Below are 20,659 nucleotides of genomic sequence, written 5' to 3' on the forward strand. Positions count from 1 at the left end.
ACGAGGGAGATGAAATGATTGAGCAATGTGAGGCTGGAAAAAAAAAAAAAACTTACAGTGCATATTCTCACGCTACTGTCTTGATGTGCATGTGTGTGCAATCTAGACTGTATTTGGCTCCTTCACTTTGGGGCATATTTAGAGGTTGTCTCGGCGGGTTTGACATCCAGATGGGGAAATAAACAGTTTGGATTTTTCACAAGTCATTACATTCCTCTAGATACTTCATACCTCTAATATAATTGCAGCAGTAATGCAAGAGCGCAAACAGTGCATTTCTGTAAAGTAAAGACAAGCATCAGATGGAGAGTTAAGAATGCACTCACTTGCTTAACCTCATACCAACGAAGATAGCTGATATTTGTGTACCTGCTCTCCACAGTCCTCACTTTACAGTCAACCGATAAGGTATCCTGTTCTTCACTCTGGTTGTTGATTCAGGGAGAATATAACCTAGTTCTCAACTGCAATTGGAGCCTTAAGGATTGCGAGCTCCCTGCAGCTGCTTTCCTGCACTCTGACAGGCTGTCACAAGTCCAGATCTGAGCTTTGAGTCCTGGGGAAAGGTCAGAGACTCTGCAGGTCTACATAGGGGATACAGGTTGTGTTGGCGAGTCATTGTTGATGCAGAGAGCACTGCCGGTAGCCCGTTCTGCTGAGTCCCTCATCTTACAATCCGCACGTCCTGCAGCTTGTTTACCATCTAAACTGCTCACAGTGGCGCCCACGCACTGAGATTAGGGAAAGCAAGTGTGGATGTGACAGGATTACGGCTTGTGCTGGCTGTGTGTCACTGTTGCATGTCCCGTCAAGGCTTTGCATGGCAGCCATTGGGTTCTTTGATCTTGCTAGACAATCAATCATTATTAAACTATTTATAATGATGAACTGATGTCGGTAAATCTGGAGAGAATAATTTTCAGAATGTTGGACAAAGAGGGTCCACATGGTAGACTACGCCTGAGACGTTGTTGTTTAATAATATTGTTTTCCTGCTTTCCACTGCTTATTTAGATTGGCGTTTTTTATCTGAAAATTGTAGTGATGGACAATATTGGATTTTTTGCTGATATCCCATATGCCGATTATAAAAAAAAAATCCATTTGGCCGATAACCGATGCCGATATTGATATATTCGCTGCAGTGGAATAAACATCTTATTATTATACACTCTTGAAACCACACTCATGAAATTGCAATACATCACAATACAATGCTTTTCAATGAATGTAAAATTCATTCACTGTGTAAAATAAGAAAAATACTTTAACATCGGGTTGATGTTATGTACACGTTCCCTTTATCAATTAAAAAAAAAGAACTTTGGTTTGTTATATTAGCAAAAATCAGCTTGTTGGCCAATACTGACATTTAATTTTAAAGTATATCTACCAATATATCTACCAATAGTGATGATGTGTAGAAATGATTGTGTATCCCTAGAATATTGCAGTTTTTTCTGCTGTTTCTATCATGTTAGCCTGACATTAGACTAAACCTTGTGTGTAGGGCTGGACAATGTGGAGAAGATATCGCAGTATTTTTTTTACTAAAATTCTTAATATTGCAATGATATTTTAGGGTTGAATATCGATGCTTTCACAAGTTATTTGTACATTTAGATTTTTGATAATGATCAGTGTTGCTGACATAATTGCTAAGTAGGTAAAGGCAAATAATAGCTGGAAATCACCTCACTTTACTGTAATGCAGCCTTTTAAACTAGGAAAATACAAAATTATATTATGATATCCAAAATGTAAGCTGATATCTAGTCTCATATCACAATATTGATCCATTATTGGTATATTGCCTAGTCCTACTTGTGTGTGTGTGTGTGTGTATACCCCCACACCTGTAAATTGATTTCTAAAATATAAGAAGAGACATACTGTATGCTCAATGACATCTATCACATTTCTTCATTATTTATCTCCTCTGGCAGATGTCAGAATCAGTATTTCAAGTTTTCCCCTTTCGACAAATGTAAGAGGACAAATCTTTACTATTATAACAAGTATTCACGGTATCATAACCCAAATTCCACATTCTCAGCCCAGTCAACCCTGGCAAATCACACAGTGTCAGCAGTGGGAGTATCCGTCCATTTCTCATTCTTTCTTTGCTAATTTCCAACCTGCCTGGTTGTTATATTTAGCAGAGTCCACACAGACTGGAATTCTGTCTGTTTGCTGAGCCACTTGAAAGTGTAACTATTAGCTTTGTAATTAATACGGGGAAGAGAGGAGAGCTGCAGACTTGTACTGTAGTTTCCCATGGCCTGCCAGAATAAGAAACATGCCATGGGTTAGCCTCTGTGTATTAAATGTGTGATCTAGTTATGAAGCCTTCGATGGTTATTTTTTTTGTCTTGGCCTGGCTGTTTATGTTCCTGTCCATCATCCCTCACGTTCGAACACGCAGAACGGTGAAGGAATCAAGTCGAGATGTTTGGTGTGTGTGGAAAGAAATGGAACCACTCTGATTGACGTGTTAGATGTGCATTATAGGCCTTATTCCTGTCTAGCTTTTGATTATTTTGATAATTATTTTCCAGTAGATTTCTTCTGTGTTAATAAAAGTTGAACAGGTCCTGTAGTCAGTCTGAGACATCCTGTCCTTCTCCCCTGTGTGCCTCCATTCCACAACGGTCATGACTAAGCCTTGGATACTCGTCTGTGTTGACTGTGTTTGCCTACTGCTCTCAGATTACACTCCCTAGTTTGCAGGGAAGGATGGATCTGAGTATATGAGTAACCAGATACATGCCTCCATCTTACTACACACTCTGGTGTGAAGTATGCAAACCATCAACACAGATAACCAAATGTTAAAATCCATGGAGATTTTTTACGAGCAGTACGAATAATAGCTGTGCTTTACTGTGTTTTTGCATTTTCACCTTCATCCTCTCATGTGGTTCTCAGTGTTTATGGCTTCATAGCTGTGGTGGCTGCTCCGCTCCTGTTATGAAAAGCATGAAGTTGAAAGAAGTTGTATTTGAGTTGGGATTTGAAAGGTTTCCCCTAAATCAAATAGCTGCGGCAAGTGCTGGCAGGCCGCTCTAATCGCCCATGTTTGACACCCAAAGGCAAGCAGCCTGGGCACAGACTCACACTCCCCTGAAGCGGTCTCTAATATGAATTTCATATGAAGACCCTTTGTCATCAGTAAATATTCTGAGTTGTCTCAGACTGAGATTTGATGTTAATTTTTTCTTTGGCTGTGCTGGTTTGCACTTTGAAACCAGTCCATTTGAAATCCCCTGTCATGGTTGGAATGGGTCTGATGTAGGCCAGTTGATACAGAAATATAATATAATTCAGTAAAGCCTCTCTCTGTTTTTGTGTGGTTTGATGCAACATAACTGAGCAGGCTGGAATAAGAAATGATCATGTAGTACAATCATAGAAATAAAATGAATAGAAATGATATTAACCTGTTTGCTGTGGTCATTTGACAAGCACTAATAAAAATGGCAGTTGCTGTGAGTTGTTACCATGACAACACACATCAGTGGGGGCTTAACACTAGTTTTAGAACGCTGTTTTAGCCTAATCTTACTCATCTTTTTCTACAGAAAACTACAACTGTACACCAATCCCTGTGTCTCTTTCACTAAAGTAAGGCTATTGTCAGCTCAATTGCCTTAATTTATCATAAAACAAATTCAAACTTGACAGAAAGAAGGTAAAACGAAAAAAAACCTCACCAGAACCACCGTAGTTTGTTGTGTTCGTCATCTAGTTCGTTAGTCAACAATGACCAACCCTGGTTTGGTTGAGAAAAAAAAGCAACACATTTTGTGCAGCCCTCTAGTGAAAAGGTAGGTAGTGAAAACCACCTTTACCTCTATTTATGTACAGCACATTAAAGCACATATCATCCACATTATTTAAATTTTCTCTTTATTTCTCTACTTTTTTCTTGTGAAGGATGGACTGCATTTTTAAATGGCCTCTCATGAAGCAATAGAGAGGCTCCATTTGAGGGGAAGCACACAGTGGGTTGACGGGAAAGAGAGAAGATGGCACATGGTACCGATAATGAGGCCGGCAAAGGAAGATGCCGCACGCACACGTTGTCCTGGTTCACTGAGTCTCAGAGCTTTGCAGACGTGATGAATTTGACTGAACATGATGTTTTTCCAGTGCGCTGAGTATTAATGTGTCAGTCTGCTCAGCGCTTAAGAGACAACAACATGGAATTCATATGTTTATCGGCTCAGAGGCTGATCTGTTTGCTGGAGTCGGTGAAAATCTGCATTGGCTGTGGGAGCTAAAAATGAAGTGCTCAGCTGCACAGCGCAGTCGGACTGTAAGAAGCAGAAGTGATTCAAAAGCCAGATGGTTTGGAGATGGCCTCTGCCAGAAGCGAGTTGCGTTTCAGTCAACAAATGTTTGTGAGCTCTGAGGCTTTGTGAATTAGAGACACAACTGTCTGCGCTCCTGTCGGCTGCTTCTGTGTATACGAAAAGCAGAATTAGTGGTTTGCATAGGGGCATAATGAATATATCTGGTCAATAACAGATATCAAAGGACGATACACAGCTATTCATTCACCTCACTGACTTGAGCGTCATGTGTATTATCGTTCTTTTGGCATGCAGTAATAATGTTTGGAGTGAAGATCCGTTATGATTGAAATTTCATGTAATAATGTTTCTACCAGTTTTTGATCTTCTGGTTTTTACACTTTCTACACAGCAGTTTGTAGACTTAAATCTGAATAATATCTTTCAGACTTAGCTTGCGGCGTTTGACCTGAGGCATTGAATTCCCTTCTTTTGTTTACAGCGGCGGTTTACAGGGAAGCGCAGTCATGATGAGCGTCCCTGACAGAGCTTCGGTTCTTGTGATATATGATGAAAGAATGCACTTGGAAGAAATGACAGGCTTATTCTTTTAAGTGCATAGGAAAACAGCCCAATTTTATGAACGGAGTTGGTTTTGTGCATCTTACTTACACCTTAGTTATTATGCACAGCTCTACACAGGGACACACACACACACTTTGGGATTGCTGTGTATGGTTCAGACTTTACATCATAATTTTGTTACCCAATTATTCCTAACATTTGAAAGTTTGCTTTTTAATTTTAGAATTAATGATTGCATATAAAATGGACATGTAGCATGATGATAGATAGCTGTAGTGTTTAAAGTGATCTATGAAAAAGTACAAGAAAGGACAGAGAAACAGGTGCTGTGATGATTCATCTGTTATTTTGTTAAAGAAGATAACTTGGGCTGTATTTTTTTGATGGTATTGAGAATTATACCATGGCGTTTTTGCTTAATACACGACTTAAAAAATTCAACAATCGCCAAAATAGTTTTAAATTAAATCCTTGTCAAGTGACTTAACTAACTGACTGACTGTTTCAGTGTAACATGTAATTGCTTGAACTCGTATGAATTCTGTTCTGACTGAATTTTAAAGCAGCAGTTTGCTTTCTGTCTAAGAGTTGGACGAGAAGATTGATACCCATCTAACTGCTGTATGTTAAATATGAAGTTACAGCCAGGACATGGCTAGCTTAGGTTACAGACTGAAAGCAGGGGGAAACAGTTAGCCTGGCTCTATTCAGAGGTAAATACCACTAATGCTAAAGGTAAATACCACTAACAAACTAAATTTATTTTGCTTGATAGGTACAAAAACAAAGTTTTTCGTACTTCTTAAGCTACAGGATAATGGTTGTGAACTTCTCTGAGTTCCTAACCTAAATATTCTGCACATAACAACGAACAAATAATGGACAGTAAAGAGTTAACTGCTCCATTTTTGTTGGCAGTATGATGTATTTACAGCCTGCAGGCAGCCCCTGAATAGACCACACCTGCTGCTGCATTTCTCTGTAATTAGCATCATAGTCAAACTATAATGCAGCCATCTCCAGTGACTTATCATAATGAGTACAACCGGGATCTTAAGGTGATCATTAACTGCCGAGAACAAAGACAAAACAGCAGTTGTCTTAAGACAAACAGGGATATATAAGCAGAGACATAAAACAGTCAGATTTAGCTGTTATTGCAGGTTTTTGGAACTGGTAAATAAGGTGCAGTTTGATGGACTAGGCTTAAAGCTGTGCTTGTTCATCCATTATTGTGAAGGCATCCTCTGATCGAGGAGCAAGATCACATTGCATCCTGCAGACCCTCCTACTCTCTGCCAAATATCCTGATGGATGAGAGGAGGAGATATCACTTTCATCTCCAGGGTGTCCTCTGAGCATAGCTCATCCCTGAGTAGGACACTGACAAGGGACAAAATGCTATTTGAGGATAAACATTGATGCAGACACACTTATTCCTCAGTGCAGCTATGGCAGATGAGCAGTTCTTTTAAAATTTGAGGTCCATTATATTTCTGATCTGATGTATCATGACAAATAGGGTCTGTTACAGTATTATTTGTTATTAATATCATAATACAGCAATAAAATGGAAATTTGACTAATTTAAGATATGCCATTTAGCCTTTGATAATTACAATTATTTAGATATTAGTGGGACATGTTTTGGCATACATTAATTTTAATGTAACAATTAATTGTAATTTAATCATAATAGTATAATAAAAATGTTTCTTTATAATAACCCCAAAGTATAGTCATTAGGTTAACTGATTAATTTAAAAAAGAAGTTAGAATAATTGAGAAAAAATTATTGATAGGTGCAGCCCTGCTGACCATGACAGCAATAAGAGAGCGCAACACCAAACTTCATGTTCTTTGTTATAGTGACAGAGAAAATATGTTTTTGGATAAAATATTATTGTCTAATTTCTGTTGCTTTTATGTGTATTTTTTTAAGCCTGTGGTTTTGATCCTCTAATGAAAATGAAATTAGTCAGGGAGAATAAAACTGGAATAATGTGGCATTCCAGGTTGTTTTTTTTTTTTAAATTTCCTACAGTGAACAAACTAGCAAAAAACAAAAAAGCAAAACATACTACCAGTTGTGATTAACATTTACAATATACTATCCTGTTATTTATTACTGCTGGTAGCGACAGTGATAACAGTGCATAAATGCAATGCTGTCAAATGTGTAGCCTAGTGGCCTAATCTCTGGCTCTATTTTTAGATTAGAGGATGACGTAATGCAGCCAGTAAAAAGCAAAGGCATGCTGTGTGTGCGTGTGTGTGTGCGCATACTGGGGGGTGGGGTGGGAAGGATGCTGTGTGTGTAAATTCTTGTGTGAATTCTGTGAATGCGTGAAATCCTGGCTGCGGATCATCCAGATGTCAGGAGATTTTGAGTGTGCGCTGAGCCAAAGCTGCTTTGGTTTTTTTTTTTTTCTTTTTATTACCCACTTAAAACCATTTTGTTGGAATTTTAGACTTGTCGAAGGACACAGGAAATAGTTGCTCGTTTCACAAACACCCCCCCCCTCACTTGATACTATTTTTGCTGCTGCTCTGGCCAGGCATATCGATGTGATAATCTGTCACCATTCTCCGCCTAACAGAAACACATGGTGAGCCATTTACTGTTGAGTGAGCATAATGTGTCTCTGCAGGAGGCTACTATTATTCAAATTATAGGCCAGGTTTATTGTTGACATTAAGCTGAGTCAGGGTGTAGCATGTCACAGCAGGTCTGCATGAGCTGCACATCTTTTGACATCACACACACACGCACGCACTGTGACACAGCATGTAAGTCAGTAGTTGCATTTCCTTCAAAGAGCTCAAACTGTGTTAAATGTTTACTGCTGGCTTTCTCAGATGTTTGTCATAAAGGTATCCTCTCATCCCCCAAACTTGCCTTTTGCGTTGCCATAAACTGTGTGTCTTTACAGTAAAATGAAAAGCTCACAGAAGGAATCACTTCAGTTTCTGCTATGAACAGGGGAAGTAGCATAACGAGACTAAAGCTGGGTCTCACAAAAAAGATTTGATTTCACCATTAAGTGATATATAGCCCCTCTGAGACCATCCTCCCAAGTTCCTGTTCTGTTTGATGTGTCTTGTTTTTTAGCTATGGATTTTTGAGGCTTTGAACGAGGAGTTTAAGATGACCTGCATTTTTCTACCCTGCCTCATGAAGCAGGCTCAGTGCTGGTAAATTACGATCTCTTTTCTTGTCTTCTAAAAAACATCCTTTTGAAAAACATCAGCGGGGTCAAAGAGCAGAGTGTAATGCTGGGTTCACACTGGACACGGAAGTGCAACGATATCTTAATTGTTGCACAGCTGCCCTTCAGCAGTCGCCCGGCCGTTCACACTAGGAGCACATTTCTCTGTGCCGGTCAGCAGCAATTCTCCCTCTCGGCCCCTTCTGATCACATGCAGAGCTCTGTCCCTGCTTGCTTGTGTGTCTCTGGCTGTGTGTCTGTGTGTGAATGTGTGTATCTTTGTGTGTGTGTCTGCAAGCCTGACTGAATTATAGTGAACTGAATAGTCTGCTCAGCTCACAGCAGCATCTCGAGTCCATGTGGAAATAAACAGGAGCAGGCTGATGCCTGATGACTATTTGAGTGACGTTTATGTATTTGCCCTGCCTATTTTCGCAGTCACTATTATTGACTAGAGAATTAAGGACAATCAATGCAGTCATTTGTAATAAACATTGGCTGTTTTGATGACACCCAATCAATCAGAGGATCCCTATTGTGTTGGAATTATTAGTGTTGGTGCTGTGATACAGACCACAACTGCTGCACATGCAATTTATTTTTTACACATTTTGAAGTTCTTGTCAAGCCATGCATGTTCCAGAGTTTGTACGGTCATGAAAAACATAGAAAAGTCAAAGAATTTGCAAACAGCAATTTCCAGACCTGGAAAGTTTTTGGAAAACCAAATATACCCTAAAAGTTTTGTAAAAGTCATGAAATTTTGTTTCACAACCCTGTATGATAGCACATGATGTGTTTAAGGGCCATTGGAAATTTGAAAATTCAACAATTTCAGTTTTTACAGTTTCTGGCCATGTATAATTTTTGATAATTTCTTTTAAGAAAACATGCTTTTCAAACCCGCCAAAGAAAAAAAGAATTCCTGTGGGTTTGGAAGGCATGTTTTCTTTAAAAATTGGTTGTACAGTAAATACAAACTACAGCCATTTAAAGTTGTATGCCCCTCCCATAAGCCAAAATAAAAAAACAGAATTCCCTCTCCAGTACTTAAAAATCATTTGACCATTTGACATGCCTCCTCCTTTTTGCCCCACCCCTCCCCCAACAAGCAGTCCCTTAATTATATGTTATGTTCTTACTTCTTTATTCCTTTAAATATATATATATTAAAAGCTATTACATAGTAATTAAAAAGATCTGATCAGGAGTATCAGTGGCCATTTCAGAGAATGTATGGTGTTTGGTAAAAATGTACAACACTCTGGTGTTCGCTCATAGAGGAAATGATGTAGCATTTTACCTAAATGCTTGTAAGAGGCCCTTTCTGTCCGTGCTGGCACTGCAGTGGTCAGTCCTGATCCTGACTGACTGAGGCAGAGCCAAACCCACAGCCCCCTGTTTTCACTACAGTGAGGAGTTGGCAGGGTGTGAAAAGGAGGCCAGCTGACCTCTGTACCTGCCTCCCTTTCATCATGTGTTGCCACTGGGACCGGACCGGACTACACTGGTCTTCATGAACTAGCTCGGCATCTTGCACAGTGGAGTGCAAAGCTCAAGCGTTCACAGAGAAAGTGGCTGACAGTGAATATATTCATGTGTGTTCATCGGGATTTCGGTTCGTCTCGTCTTCACCTGATTGGTGATTGTGAAAACATTAGATCCCAAACATAAATATTAAACCTCAGTGTCTTGATCTGCATTTTCACTTAACATTAGCTGATGCAAGTCTAGTGTTATTTCCCTCACACACACACTGTGCACTCTTAAAGGGGTAGTTTGACATTTTGGGAGACACACATTTACTTTTCTGCAAAGGGTTAGATGAGAAGATTGATACCAATCTTAGCCTCTCAGTTGGCAAAGTCTCTGGTTCGTTCCCAGCTAGCAGGAAACATTCCCACAACATTGGCTAGCATTACCTACAAGCTATAAAGGAAACATTTTAAACTAAATGTAGTTTTTTTTGTAGTTTTAGTTTAGAACATTTTAAAAGCAACATTCAGAAAGTGTTACTGAGAACTGAGATTAGAGACTTTTTTTTAAAATGAAAATGCAATGTAATGTGATATGTTAATAAAAACCAAAACAACAACAACAAAAATGCAAACATTTTCAACGTTTCTTGATGCTTATAGAGAATGTTAACCTAACTTTCTGGGAATTAAAAGAAAACTTACAGCTGAAAATGTTATTAAAACAATGCATTGGTTTCATTGTACCATTCTCAGAATATTTTTAGAACCAAAACTTGCTAGCTGGGTTTGCTCTGTGATGTTGAAGATCCAAGTGATATTATATCCAAGAAGTTGAATTTTTCTGGCTTAATTAAGCCCCATTAAGCAATTCAACAGAAACGAACAGGGCCCCATCTCCAATGCTGTATCCAGCTTTCTTTATACATCTATGGTAAAGACTGGAAACAGGGAAACACCTACCCCAACAACACCTCTAAAGCTCACAAATGAATATGTCATGTTTTTTTTGTAGTCTTTACAAAAACTGATATGATAACATATTAATTTGTGAACCTAAGAGATAGCGTTTCATGCTTTTATACTAAGCTAAGCTATATTACGATAAAAGAATGTGTACACGTTTGCCAAAATGTCAAACTGTTCATTTGCTGATTTGTGTTCTTTATCTAATTTACGCTAGTTAGTTGTGTGTCATAATTGCTGTCATAATTGCTGAGCAGCTGTGAACCTCTCACAAGCAAAGCAAGTTTCTGCACCATTGTCCTGGGGAGCTAATGCAAACCAGAACCTTCTTTTCTGGTCATCATCGCCACTTTTGTCCTAGTGCTTTCGGCATTTCTTTCATCGTTCTCTTATCCATTATCTTCTTTTTATACTCACACTAATATTAAGTAATACTTACCCTTTAAAGGCGGCTTGTGCTGCTAAATACAGTCAGAGTGAAAGTCAGAGGGCTTATCAAGACATTCCCGTCATGACAGCTGAGCGAAGAAACCATACAACATGATTGATCACCCTGAGGGGGAAAGCGTCAAACACATAAAGTAGCACCACTGCAAGTTATAGCAGGTAAACCACCGGCAAAAGATCAACTCTCAGTATTTGCACAGGGAGCCGTAGCAAACCAGCATTTCTGGCTTCTTGAGACACTGCTCTATGGCCCAATCCTTTTCTTGAATGACCAGGATTTTGTTTTGTTTTTTAGTGTTTGTGGGATGAACTGGCTATTTCCTGTGTCTGGAGTCTGTCTGGAGTGAGTGGTGCCACACAGACATGTCTTACACACTTGTTCACCGAGTGTTTCCTGTTTGGCTTTGTGTTGGTTCAGTGCCGTTCCTGTGTCCAGCAGCCTCATTCCTCGACAGATAAGAGGTTGTTTGAGGTCATATTCCTGCAGAAGAATGACTGAGACCTTAAATGACCAGGTCTTTATTCTCAGTTGAGCTTTGATCGCTTGTCCTACCAGCCATCATGCGTGTGATTGTCTAGTTAGGAAAGATAGGGGCCCATTCATTAAGAGCCTGCCAAAAAAGACACTCTCAGCTCTGTTCCTTGCATTTAATTTAAGTCTCTGTCGATGTTGGAACAAATAGTGTTGATATCATTTAATCATTAGAAAACTGGAAATCTTAGAAGTTTGCTTTTTTGCATTATCTTCACTGAGTTTTATGTCGGTCTGTCTTGCAGAATGAAGATGCCTGAGGCTGGGAGTTAGAGCCCTCCACCAGAGAGAGTGTCAAGAGCTGGGGCTGGACCCAGAGACCCCTGCCTGGGGGTGAAGGGCCCTCACAGCCCTGTGTGAGTGGACTATGGGGGATGGAGGCGCCAGTGCAACTGGAGGAGATGGGGTGAACAAGTCCCATGTCCTGTTTGACAACTTCGTCCAGGGGACCACGTGCAAGGGCACACTCAAGGCCTTCCAGGAGCTGTGTGACCACCTGGAAGTCAAGCCTGGCGAGTACAGGATCTTCTATCACAAGCTCAAGTCCAAACTCAACTACTGGAAGGCCAAAGCACTCTGGGCAAAGTTAGACAAGAGAGCTTGCCAGAAGGAGTACAAGAAGGGTCGTGTCTGTGCCAACTCAAAGGTAAGCGTGGATCACTGCAAACTGTAGGCTTCATTTAAGGGCTGTTTTGCTTCTCGGTTGCTTCAGTTCAGTAAGAGCTCAAATTTGATCCTCGATGTTAAGGAATCATGTAATGTGATGCTCATGTTCGCCAGCCAGACCGGTGTTTGATTGCTTTAAGTGAAAGGACACTGCAGGGACATATTTTTATTTCTGTTGAGTTCACTTAAGTTCACAAATCTGATTTGTTACCTCCTGCGGTTAGCAGTGACCCCAAAATAAGGGCTCAGGCTGATAAAGGGACTTTATTATTGTTTTTGGAAAGTTAATGTGTTGAATTGAGAGACTGTGATTTACAAATGGTAGTTCACTTAAGTTGACCAACTATTGATACTTTTTGAGATGAATAAAGTTCTTGACGTATCTCATATTTCAGCATGTATGACGTCTGGATTTAGCTTAGAGCTCACTCTAAAATAATGTAACTTGGCTAAAAAATGTCATAGATGAAAATGTTGAAAGCTCAGAAAAAAAGGAATGAGTGTACTTCGACTTGACTTATCGTACCTAGGTGATCTTAACTTACTGTACCTTGACGTTTATTGCCTTCACAGATTTTTTTTATTCTCTTCATGTGTTCCATCTCATTACTTACCTCATATTATTTGGCAGATTTTTTAATGTGAGCTAATGTTATGTTATATTATGTTATAGTCTCTTATCATTACTTATGTTTTCAGCCTGTGACAAAGGATGAGCTGTGTCCTAACTTTGGTTATCCATGTGTATGTTGTTTCTTATATCTCATCTGTAACATCTGTGTCACTCTGTATTTAGTGTCTCATCATTGGTGCGGGACCATGCGGCTTACGCACAGCCATCGAGTTGGCTTTCCTGGGAGCCAAAGTGGTGCTGCTGGAGAAGAGAGATGCCTTCTCCAGGAACAACGTGCTGCACCTCTGGCCCTTCACCATCCAGGACCTCAGGGGCCTCGGGGCTAAGAAGTTCTATGGAAAGTTCTGTGCTGGTGCTATTGATCATATCAGTGAGTACACTGGACGTGTTTTGCTCTCCTGTGCTCATAGGACATATTTGCTTGTCGGAAGTGATTGTGTCATAAGTACATGGAAGATGCACTTGTGGAATCTGTAGCTCATTCAGATGCTATTTTCTTCTCTGTATTGTGTTGTAGGTATTCGTCAGCTTCAATTAATGCTGCTCAAAGTGGCTCTCCTGCTGGGCATTGAGATCCATGTCAACGTAGAGTTCAAGAGTCTTATTGAGCCTCCAGAAGATCAAGAGACTGAAAGTGAGTCAAACTGCTTGAAGAAAAGCCAAAGAAAAATGAATGGAAACAGAACATGTGTTTCGTCTGTCAGAGACTCTAAGCTGGCTCTGTGAAAGCATTTCTGTCTGATTACACACGCTGTGTTTTCTCAGGGATAGGCTGGAGGGCTGAGGTCCACCCCAGGACGCACCCTGTCAACGAGCTGGAGTTTGATGTCATCATTGGAGCAGATGGAAGGAGAAACACACTACCAGGCAAGTCTGCATGCACTGACTGGGAGAAGTGCATTAGCAATGCCATTTTTTCCTTGACTAAACAAGGTAAAGCACAAACAACACTATTTGTTTTGCTAAACCGGCTTGGAGGTTAGTCAGAACGATTATGATCTCACTTGTGTACAGCTGTGGTGCGCTGCCTGACCTCACTCCTCTCCTCACGTATGAATGAGCATTTGTCCACATCTGTGTGTGTGTGTTTGTTTGTGTCTGGCTGCTACATCCAAAGAGAATTTCTGACGGCTCTCCCAGAAGAGCAGAATAGGAATTGTTGAATTGGCTGTCTGTTTCCTCTGAGTGCTGGGGCCTCACACACAGCCACACTGGCAACGGGAACCCCTGTGGAGTAGAGTGCCATGACCCCTCTCTGTACTACTGACTGCAGTATCAATGAAGGGAAGCAGCGGGCTCCCCCCGGGATAACCATGAACTGCAATCACACGGCTTGAAAAACTAAAAATCTGTTTACGTTGTCATGATGCAGAACATCTGGTCGCATTTATAGCATACAGGGTGCAGTTTGATGTAAAAGCAAACATGAGTCGTTGGGTTTAGCTCTTTGTTTTTGGATTCATGGTGTCACAGTTCAAGTCTGTGCCCCTGATTCCTGACCTTGAGGGCGGCTTCCTTCCTCGTGTAATTTTCTGCAGGGTTTCGGCGTAAGGAGTTCCGGGGCAAGCTCGCCATCGCCATCACTGCAAACTTCATCAACAGGAATACGACAGCGGAGGCAAAGGTTGAAGAGATCAGCGGGGTGGCCTTCATCTTCAACCAGAAGTTCTTCCAAGACCTCAGAGAAGCAACAGGTCTGTCACAGTTTGATTTATTGCATGGCTTTAGGGACTTATGTTGTTTTCTTGAGGTAACTGTAAGATGTAACACCCCAACACTGTAAAATCTGAAAAGTTAATCTTACTTGAAATAATCTTGGAAACTGATTGTCTTAAAAAAAGAAAGTAAATATAACTCTTAATTGTTTACTTTATATTTAAGTGTTAAGTTTACTTGTAATTAAGCAGTCTTTAGTGAAATGACATTGTTCTTTCTAAGTGTTAACAAATACAGCAAACCAGGTTAGAGATAAGTTGATCATGACAAAGAGGATTTTGGCAATGATGACGTTAGGACAACTATGAGGTCTGTTCTGTTAACATGTTTAAGAAAATACAAATATGATTGATTAGTTTGCAGCAGATTACAGATATATAGCACAGTAAACTTGCTTTACTGAAGATACTAAAACTTGATTTAATTAAACTTGTCATTTTTAAGTTGCAACACCTTCACAGAATTGAGTAAATATAACCTAATTTTAACTGAACTTAACAGTTACCAGGCCTCAGCCCCAGCCCCGGATAAACGGAAGAAAATAGATGGATGGACAATTAGATATAAAGTAAACATAAATTAAGATAATAAGTATATTTACTTTTTTTCAAGACAATCAGTTTCCTAGATTTTTCGTTGCGAAATCAATTTGTCAGATTTCACAGTGTAGATACTGCATTAAAAAGTATTCTAATACTTGGAAGCACTGGAAATAAAGGAATAAAGGTAAATTGGGGAAATAATCCTGTATTTGGAACACATGTCTGCTTTTTTCAGCTCATCCAATTAAAATGGTTACAATTAGGTCCAATGCCAAGCCTGTCACAGTTTATTGCTGACATGACAATGTCCCCGGGGCTTTGGTTACGTGCTCTGAGTCGAATAATTGCTCCTCTAATGATGACATGACAGCCAATAAGGAAAACAATTGTGTTTGCTATATAACAATACATCTCTTCTCTTGGGCTCTCTAGGTATTGACCTGGAAAACATCGTCTACTACAAGGATGACACACACTACTTTGTGATGACTGCCAAAAAACAGAGCCTGCTGGAGAAAGGAGTCATTTTGAATGTGAGTGATCAAAATCCAGATCTAAGCTCGGTGTGTTGTGTTTGTGTGTTTAAGAGAGAAATGTTGCATCTCATTCTGTCTCTCTGTAGAAGATATAAAGGCTATATGCACCCACAGGCTGACAAAATCAGAAGTCTGTTCCTCTCTTTTATTTTTGTCTCACTCTCTTTCATTCTCTCAGTCTTTTATTCTCTCTCTCCTCATGGCCAGTATCAGCCTAATGGTCTAACCAAGCCAACAGTGTTCAGGAACAAACTGCCAACTCAAGCACACTCACTGAGTGTTTGTGTCCTCACTATGCACGGTAGTTTCCTCTTCCTGGCCACTTTCCACAGGAAACAGGAAAGACCTTTTTACATGTCTGTCTTCATGTACAAATTTAACTGAAGGTGTGTTGTGTTAGTGTGGTGGCTTTTAGGATTTTAAATCACCTTAAAAGTCTTGCTTTTACAAACACAGTCACAGTCATCATTCTTCAGATAATCTTAGATGTGAGTGCAGTGCTGTGTGTGTTCTCATACTGAGCTGATGACATTAATGAGGTTTTGGTATAAACTAAGCCAGAGGGGATTTGGAGTATGAAGGCATGTGTTAATGAAAAGTCATAATTTAACGGTTTAGTAACTTCTGGGAGTTCCCTTAAAGTCAGAGATCCTTTTATAGCATTGGCATTGACTCTGTCCGGCCCCTTGGAAAGGAATAAAGGAAGGGTGGAAGCGATGGCATGAGAGCGGTGGGTCTGCACAGTTCAAGGCAGCACTGAATCAGAAAACAACCCTCATTCATATCTTCCACTACCCTGCCCTTCCCTTCACCGACCACCACCAGCCTGGCATAGCACAGCCAGGGAGCCTGAAGATGGAAGAATGTGCCTCTCACCGCCCTCTGTGAAAACATGTCACTTTGAAAGCATGCAGTGATTTGATGCTACATGTTGGAGCAACTTGTGAACTGCACAGTTCATTCCACTGCAAGTGCTTGGACCTCTTTGTAGTGCAGTCAAGTCTTGAAGGGGCTGTCAACTTCAGATTGTTCCTCAATTTACGCAACGTCACTGTTGCCGAATGTCACATATCCCTGTCACGAAAATTTATTACACTCCCCTTTTCAGTGTCAGTTATCTTGTGAGGGTTTATTTCCCCTTCCCAAACAGCTGAATATTTCATGTAGTCTGAATAACTTCTGAGGGCAATGTCAGTGTCAGTGTTTTTCTTCAGCTATTAACACACATTTGAATCTGGGTATCTAAATAATAACATCTGATCACACACCTTTGTGTTTGACACCTGATGTTAAAGATATACTATTAAAAACAATATATACACTTAAACAGAAGTAATCTCTCAATCATCATGTCTGACCCACTAGAAGTGTGTGGTGATGTATTTTTCTGCAGAGACTCTGCCCTCTGCCTCTATTTTCTTATTTTCTGTGTTGGGATGTTAATGGGTGTATAACCCCACAGCCCTCAGGTGATGTCAGGGCTTTTAAAAAAAAGGTGGCGAAGAGGTGCTAGACCGTAAGCAACAGCAATCCAAGAGACACAGCTCCGATGAAAACATAAATATTGCGAAGTGAATCGCCAACAATTGTGTATCTGGAATTAGCTTTAACTTTCACTTTTGCTGCATAGTATACTTTTTAATGAGTGTTTTCAGTGTCTTTATTGTACTGGTATTGTGATCAAAAATATGCAACCAAGTTTGGTTGAGCTGGCAGACTTTTTAGAGATATGGACTGTGTCAGGTTTTGGGTAGCAATGCTAATGTGTAGTAAAGTGAGTGTGTCTTGCATCATGATGAGTTTTAGTTTGAAGATGTGCTGCTTCCTGAATGGCAGATTATGAAACTTCTAACTGTTTCATCACATTTTTCTGGACATCTCTGCTTTTAGTAGCCTTCATCTAAATGCCATTTCTAATCTCTCTTACCTGTCCTGTAGGACTACGCAGACACAGAGATGCTACTCTCCAGGGCTAACGTGGACCAGGCTGCCCTGCTGTCTTACGCCCGTGAGGCTGCAGATTTCTCCACCAACCACCAGCTGCCCACGCTGGACTTTGCCATCAATCACTATGGCCAGCCCGACGTAGCCATGTTTGATTTCACCTGCATGTATGCATCAGAGAACGCTGCCATGGTGCGCCAACGCAATGGCCACAAGCTGCTGGTGGCGCTCGTGGGCGACAGCTTGTTGGAGGTGAGTGAGACGGCAGTTTTTAACGCTTTCCATGAGACTACGTTTAACTGTTCTACACTTGAAAATGTTCTTTTTTATCTTGTGTCACAGTTTCACAGTTTTGGTTTTCTATATATTTTGCTCTTCTGTGGCCATATTTGGTTATTGAATGTGGTGTTCACTGTCGTCTCCAGCCCTTCTGGCCCATGGGCACTGGCATCGCCCGAGGTTTCCTGGCAGCCATGGACTCAGGCTGGATGGTGAAGAGCTGGGCTCAGGGAAAAACGCCTCTTGAGGTTCTGGCTGAGAGGTGAGGGTGTTGAAATACTGAAATACAGAGACTCAATGTGCTCTTGTACTTACATTCTGTCACACGCGTGAACACACACACACACACACACACACACATGAACACACGCTAACACACACACACACACACACACACACACACACACACACACTTTCTCTCTCTTCAATCACACCCTTTTATCTGTAAGTGCTTTACTAGGAAATGTGCCTGTATGTGATTGCAAGCTTCAGTACCGCCTCTGCTAGTGGTAATGGGATAAGAGGTTCTTGTACAAACTGATTGGAATGTGACTTCTCTGTTCTGCAGTTACTCTGTGCTTTTCAACAATGTTAATGTGTTGTTTTCATAATCTGTTGCAATAGTTTCTCCCTATATTCCCCTCCAACCATAAAGGCCTTTACACACTGGGGCTGTGATGAATAAATGAGAAAATGTAAAATAGTCTCCTGCATTAAAGCTATTCATACCGGCAGCAATGCAACTATGCGACAGTTGCAACAGGTCTGCCATAGTGGAACACGCACAAACATTAATCTTGCTGTGAAAAAAATGTCTACTTTTCACCACTTAATATTTGCGTTATCTGTTACAGTGCGCATGATAAAAACAACAGTTTGACAAGCTGTATTGATGTGCAAATTACTCTTTTGAAACCTGAGCAAATCGGCATGTTTCTTTTGAAAAAATGGGAAGAAGGCAAGAGCAACAAAAAAAGAAATGACCCCTGCAAAATAAGAATTAGGAAAAGGAATGAGAAAATTATCTAAATTAGTAAAAATGAGAGGAAAAAAGGCAAACAAGACTTGGAAAAAGTGCTTAAAAATATAATTCTGTAATCTAAATTTAAATATGTAAGTTTGGTAATTGAAATAAATATAGTGACTAGTATAGCTTTTATCTTTTTCCCCAGACATTTTCCCCTGACTTTTTCAGAAATCATATTCTAAATTTACTAATTTCTTGCAGTTTGTGGAACATTTCTTACCAAATAGCCTTTTTTTCCCCATATTTTTGAAAGAAATCACACCAATTTGCTCAGGGTCCAAATGTTTAAATACTTGTGAAAGGCATCTAAAAGCAGCACAAGAAAAGTAGCGTTGCTCCAGGTTTTAAAGGATTTATCGCATGAAAAGAAAACACCCTCTTGTGTGTAAAGGCCTTAAGACTCAGCTTATATTGTGCATGTGAATATCTTTGTCTTTGCTTTAGGGAGAGTATATACCGTCTACTACCCCAAACCACACCGGAAAATGTCAGTAAGAACTTCAGTCAGTACAGCGTGGATCCAACCACACGCTACCCCAACATCAGCCTTAACTTCCTCAAGCCCAGCCAGGTGAGTCTGAGAGCCAGCACATCTAGCTGCCATCTTTTATAGGCAGCATGTTTGAGTTGTTCCGATACCGATTCCAGTATCGTGAATACCTCCAATACAGCTTAAAATGCTGGATCAGGTATCAGCAAATTTGCTAGGCTATGCAGTGATCTGATACCGCATAATTTATCAATAAACTTTAAATTTGTTTCCAATCTGGATGAAATAGCAGTTTTCACAGAAATCAGTTCTTCTTGGCTGCTCTAACACTGTAGCCTACTCACCGTTGGCAAAAATGTCAGCCAGTTGGCAATAATTTACACTGGAAACTCCCACCAGTAAAATACGACGTGTAGGCTCTTGTTTCAAGAGGTGGCACTACAAGTAGTGTTTCCAGTGTCAGCACCAGCAACTTTTATAAAGCCATGCCATACTTCAATGATAGCAATCATTTAACATCTGTACAGGATTAGCAGTTCATAGTAGTTAGATTTTTTTCAATGCAGTGGTATCTAATTGGTTCTCGGTATCGGCTGCCATGCAATTTTAAGTATTGGACTCTGTATTGGGAAGGAAGAAATGATATCAAAACATCTCTAGAATTACAGATATGTAATAATTATGTGTGTGTTGCAGGTGAGGCACCTCTGCGACACAGGGGAGACCAGGGAAATGCGCATTGAAATTGAGAATGTGATCAACTCGTCGACACCCAAGTTGGGCAGGAATGGTTTGTATCTTTTATGTGCTTCAAAAGGAGACTGTAAACTGAATACTGGAAAAGCAAACACTCTTTGATGTGCTGATTGATCAGTGTAGGATTTTTGCTGCAATCACTGTTGCTGAAATGTAATAATGAACTATTTTCACTCTAGACAATTGCCTGCTTGACAAGCAGTTGCAAGGTAACACAAAGACCAAATGCATGGTGTTGCTTTTCAGGGCTTCCTAATAGTTTTAACAGTTTGGAAGTCTACCTGCTGTATACTCATGAATGAATACTGAAAAATGAATGGTGTTATGAAAGACCTTGTTAATGGACTGATTGCAGCCTCGGAATATTTTTTTGCATGCACTAACTCGGTATAATACTTGCATTTGAGCTCCCTAGTTTTATTCAACTTATAATGTCTGTTGAAGCTGTTTTAAAGGTTTCCCGTGAGTTCTGCATCCTCTCCTAACCTCTAATTTGCATCATTTTCCTCCTTTAAAAATGTTCTCACAGTTCATAATACTTTCTCATTGGCTGGTTAAAA

General features: G+C 40.2%; 1 protein-coding gene across 23 annotated transcripts in view; it reads left to right on the forward strand.

The window, feature by feature from the left end:
* The window catches only part of mical3a (microtubule associated monooxygenase, calponin and LIM domain containing 3a), a 107,076-nt gene that overhangs the window by 38,541 nt on the left and 47,876 nt on the right, over positions 1 to 20,659 (forward strand). For 20 of the 23 annotated variants that reach the window (XM_088080077.1, XM_088080078.1, XM_088080056.1 and 17 more), the window contains 11 exons: positions 11,755 to 12,155; positions 12,972 to 13,179; positions 13,327 to 13,443; positions 13,575 to 13,676; positions 14,348 to 14,503; positions 15,500 to 15,600; positions 17,542 to 17,799; positions 17,973 to 18,088; positions 19,298 to 19,424; positions 20,040 to 20,133; positions 20,279 to 20,308. In XM_088080077.1, coding sequence (XP_087936203.1) covers positions 11,877 to 12,155; positions 12,972 to 13,179; positions 13,327 to 13,443; positions 13,575 to 13,676; positions 14,348 to 14,503; positions 15,500 to 15,600; positions 17,542 to 17,799; positions 17,973 to 18,088; positions 19,298 to 19,424; positions 20,040 to 20,133; positions 20,279 to 20,308 — 1,588 coding nt within the window. In that variant the 5' untranslated portion in view covers positions 11,755 to 11,876. The remainder of the gene's footprint in view (positions 1 to 11,754; positions 12,156 to 12,971; positions 13,180 to 13,326; positions 13,444 to 13,574; positions 13,677 to 14,347; positions 14,504 to 15,499; positions 15,601 to 17,541; positions 17,800 to 17,972; positions 18,089 to 19,297; positions 19,425 to 20,039; positions 20,134 to 20,278; positions 20,309 to 20,659) is intronic. The other 3 variants (XM_088080058.1, XM_088080076.1, XM_042495773.2) reach the window with 1 other exon arrangement.

The sequence above is a fragment of the Plectropomus leopardus genome, chromosome 7 (genome assembly GCF_026936395.1).
Source record: "Plectropomus leopardus strain MGB_pleo_1.0 chromosome 7, ASM2693639v1, whole genome shotgun sequence".
Taxonomy (NCBI): domain Eukaryota; kingdom Metazoa; phylum Chordata; class Actinopteri; order Perciformes; family Serranidae; genus Plectropomus; species Plectropomus leopardus.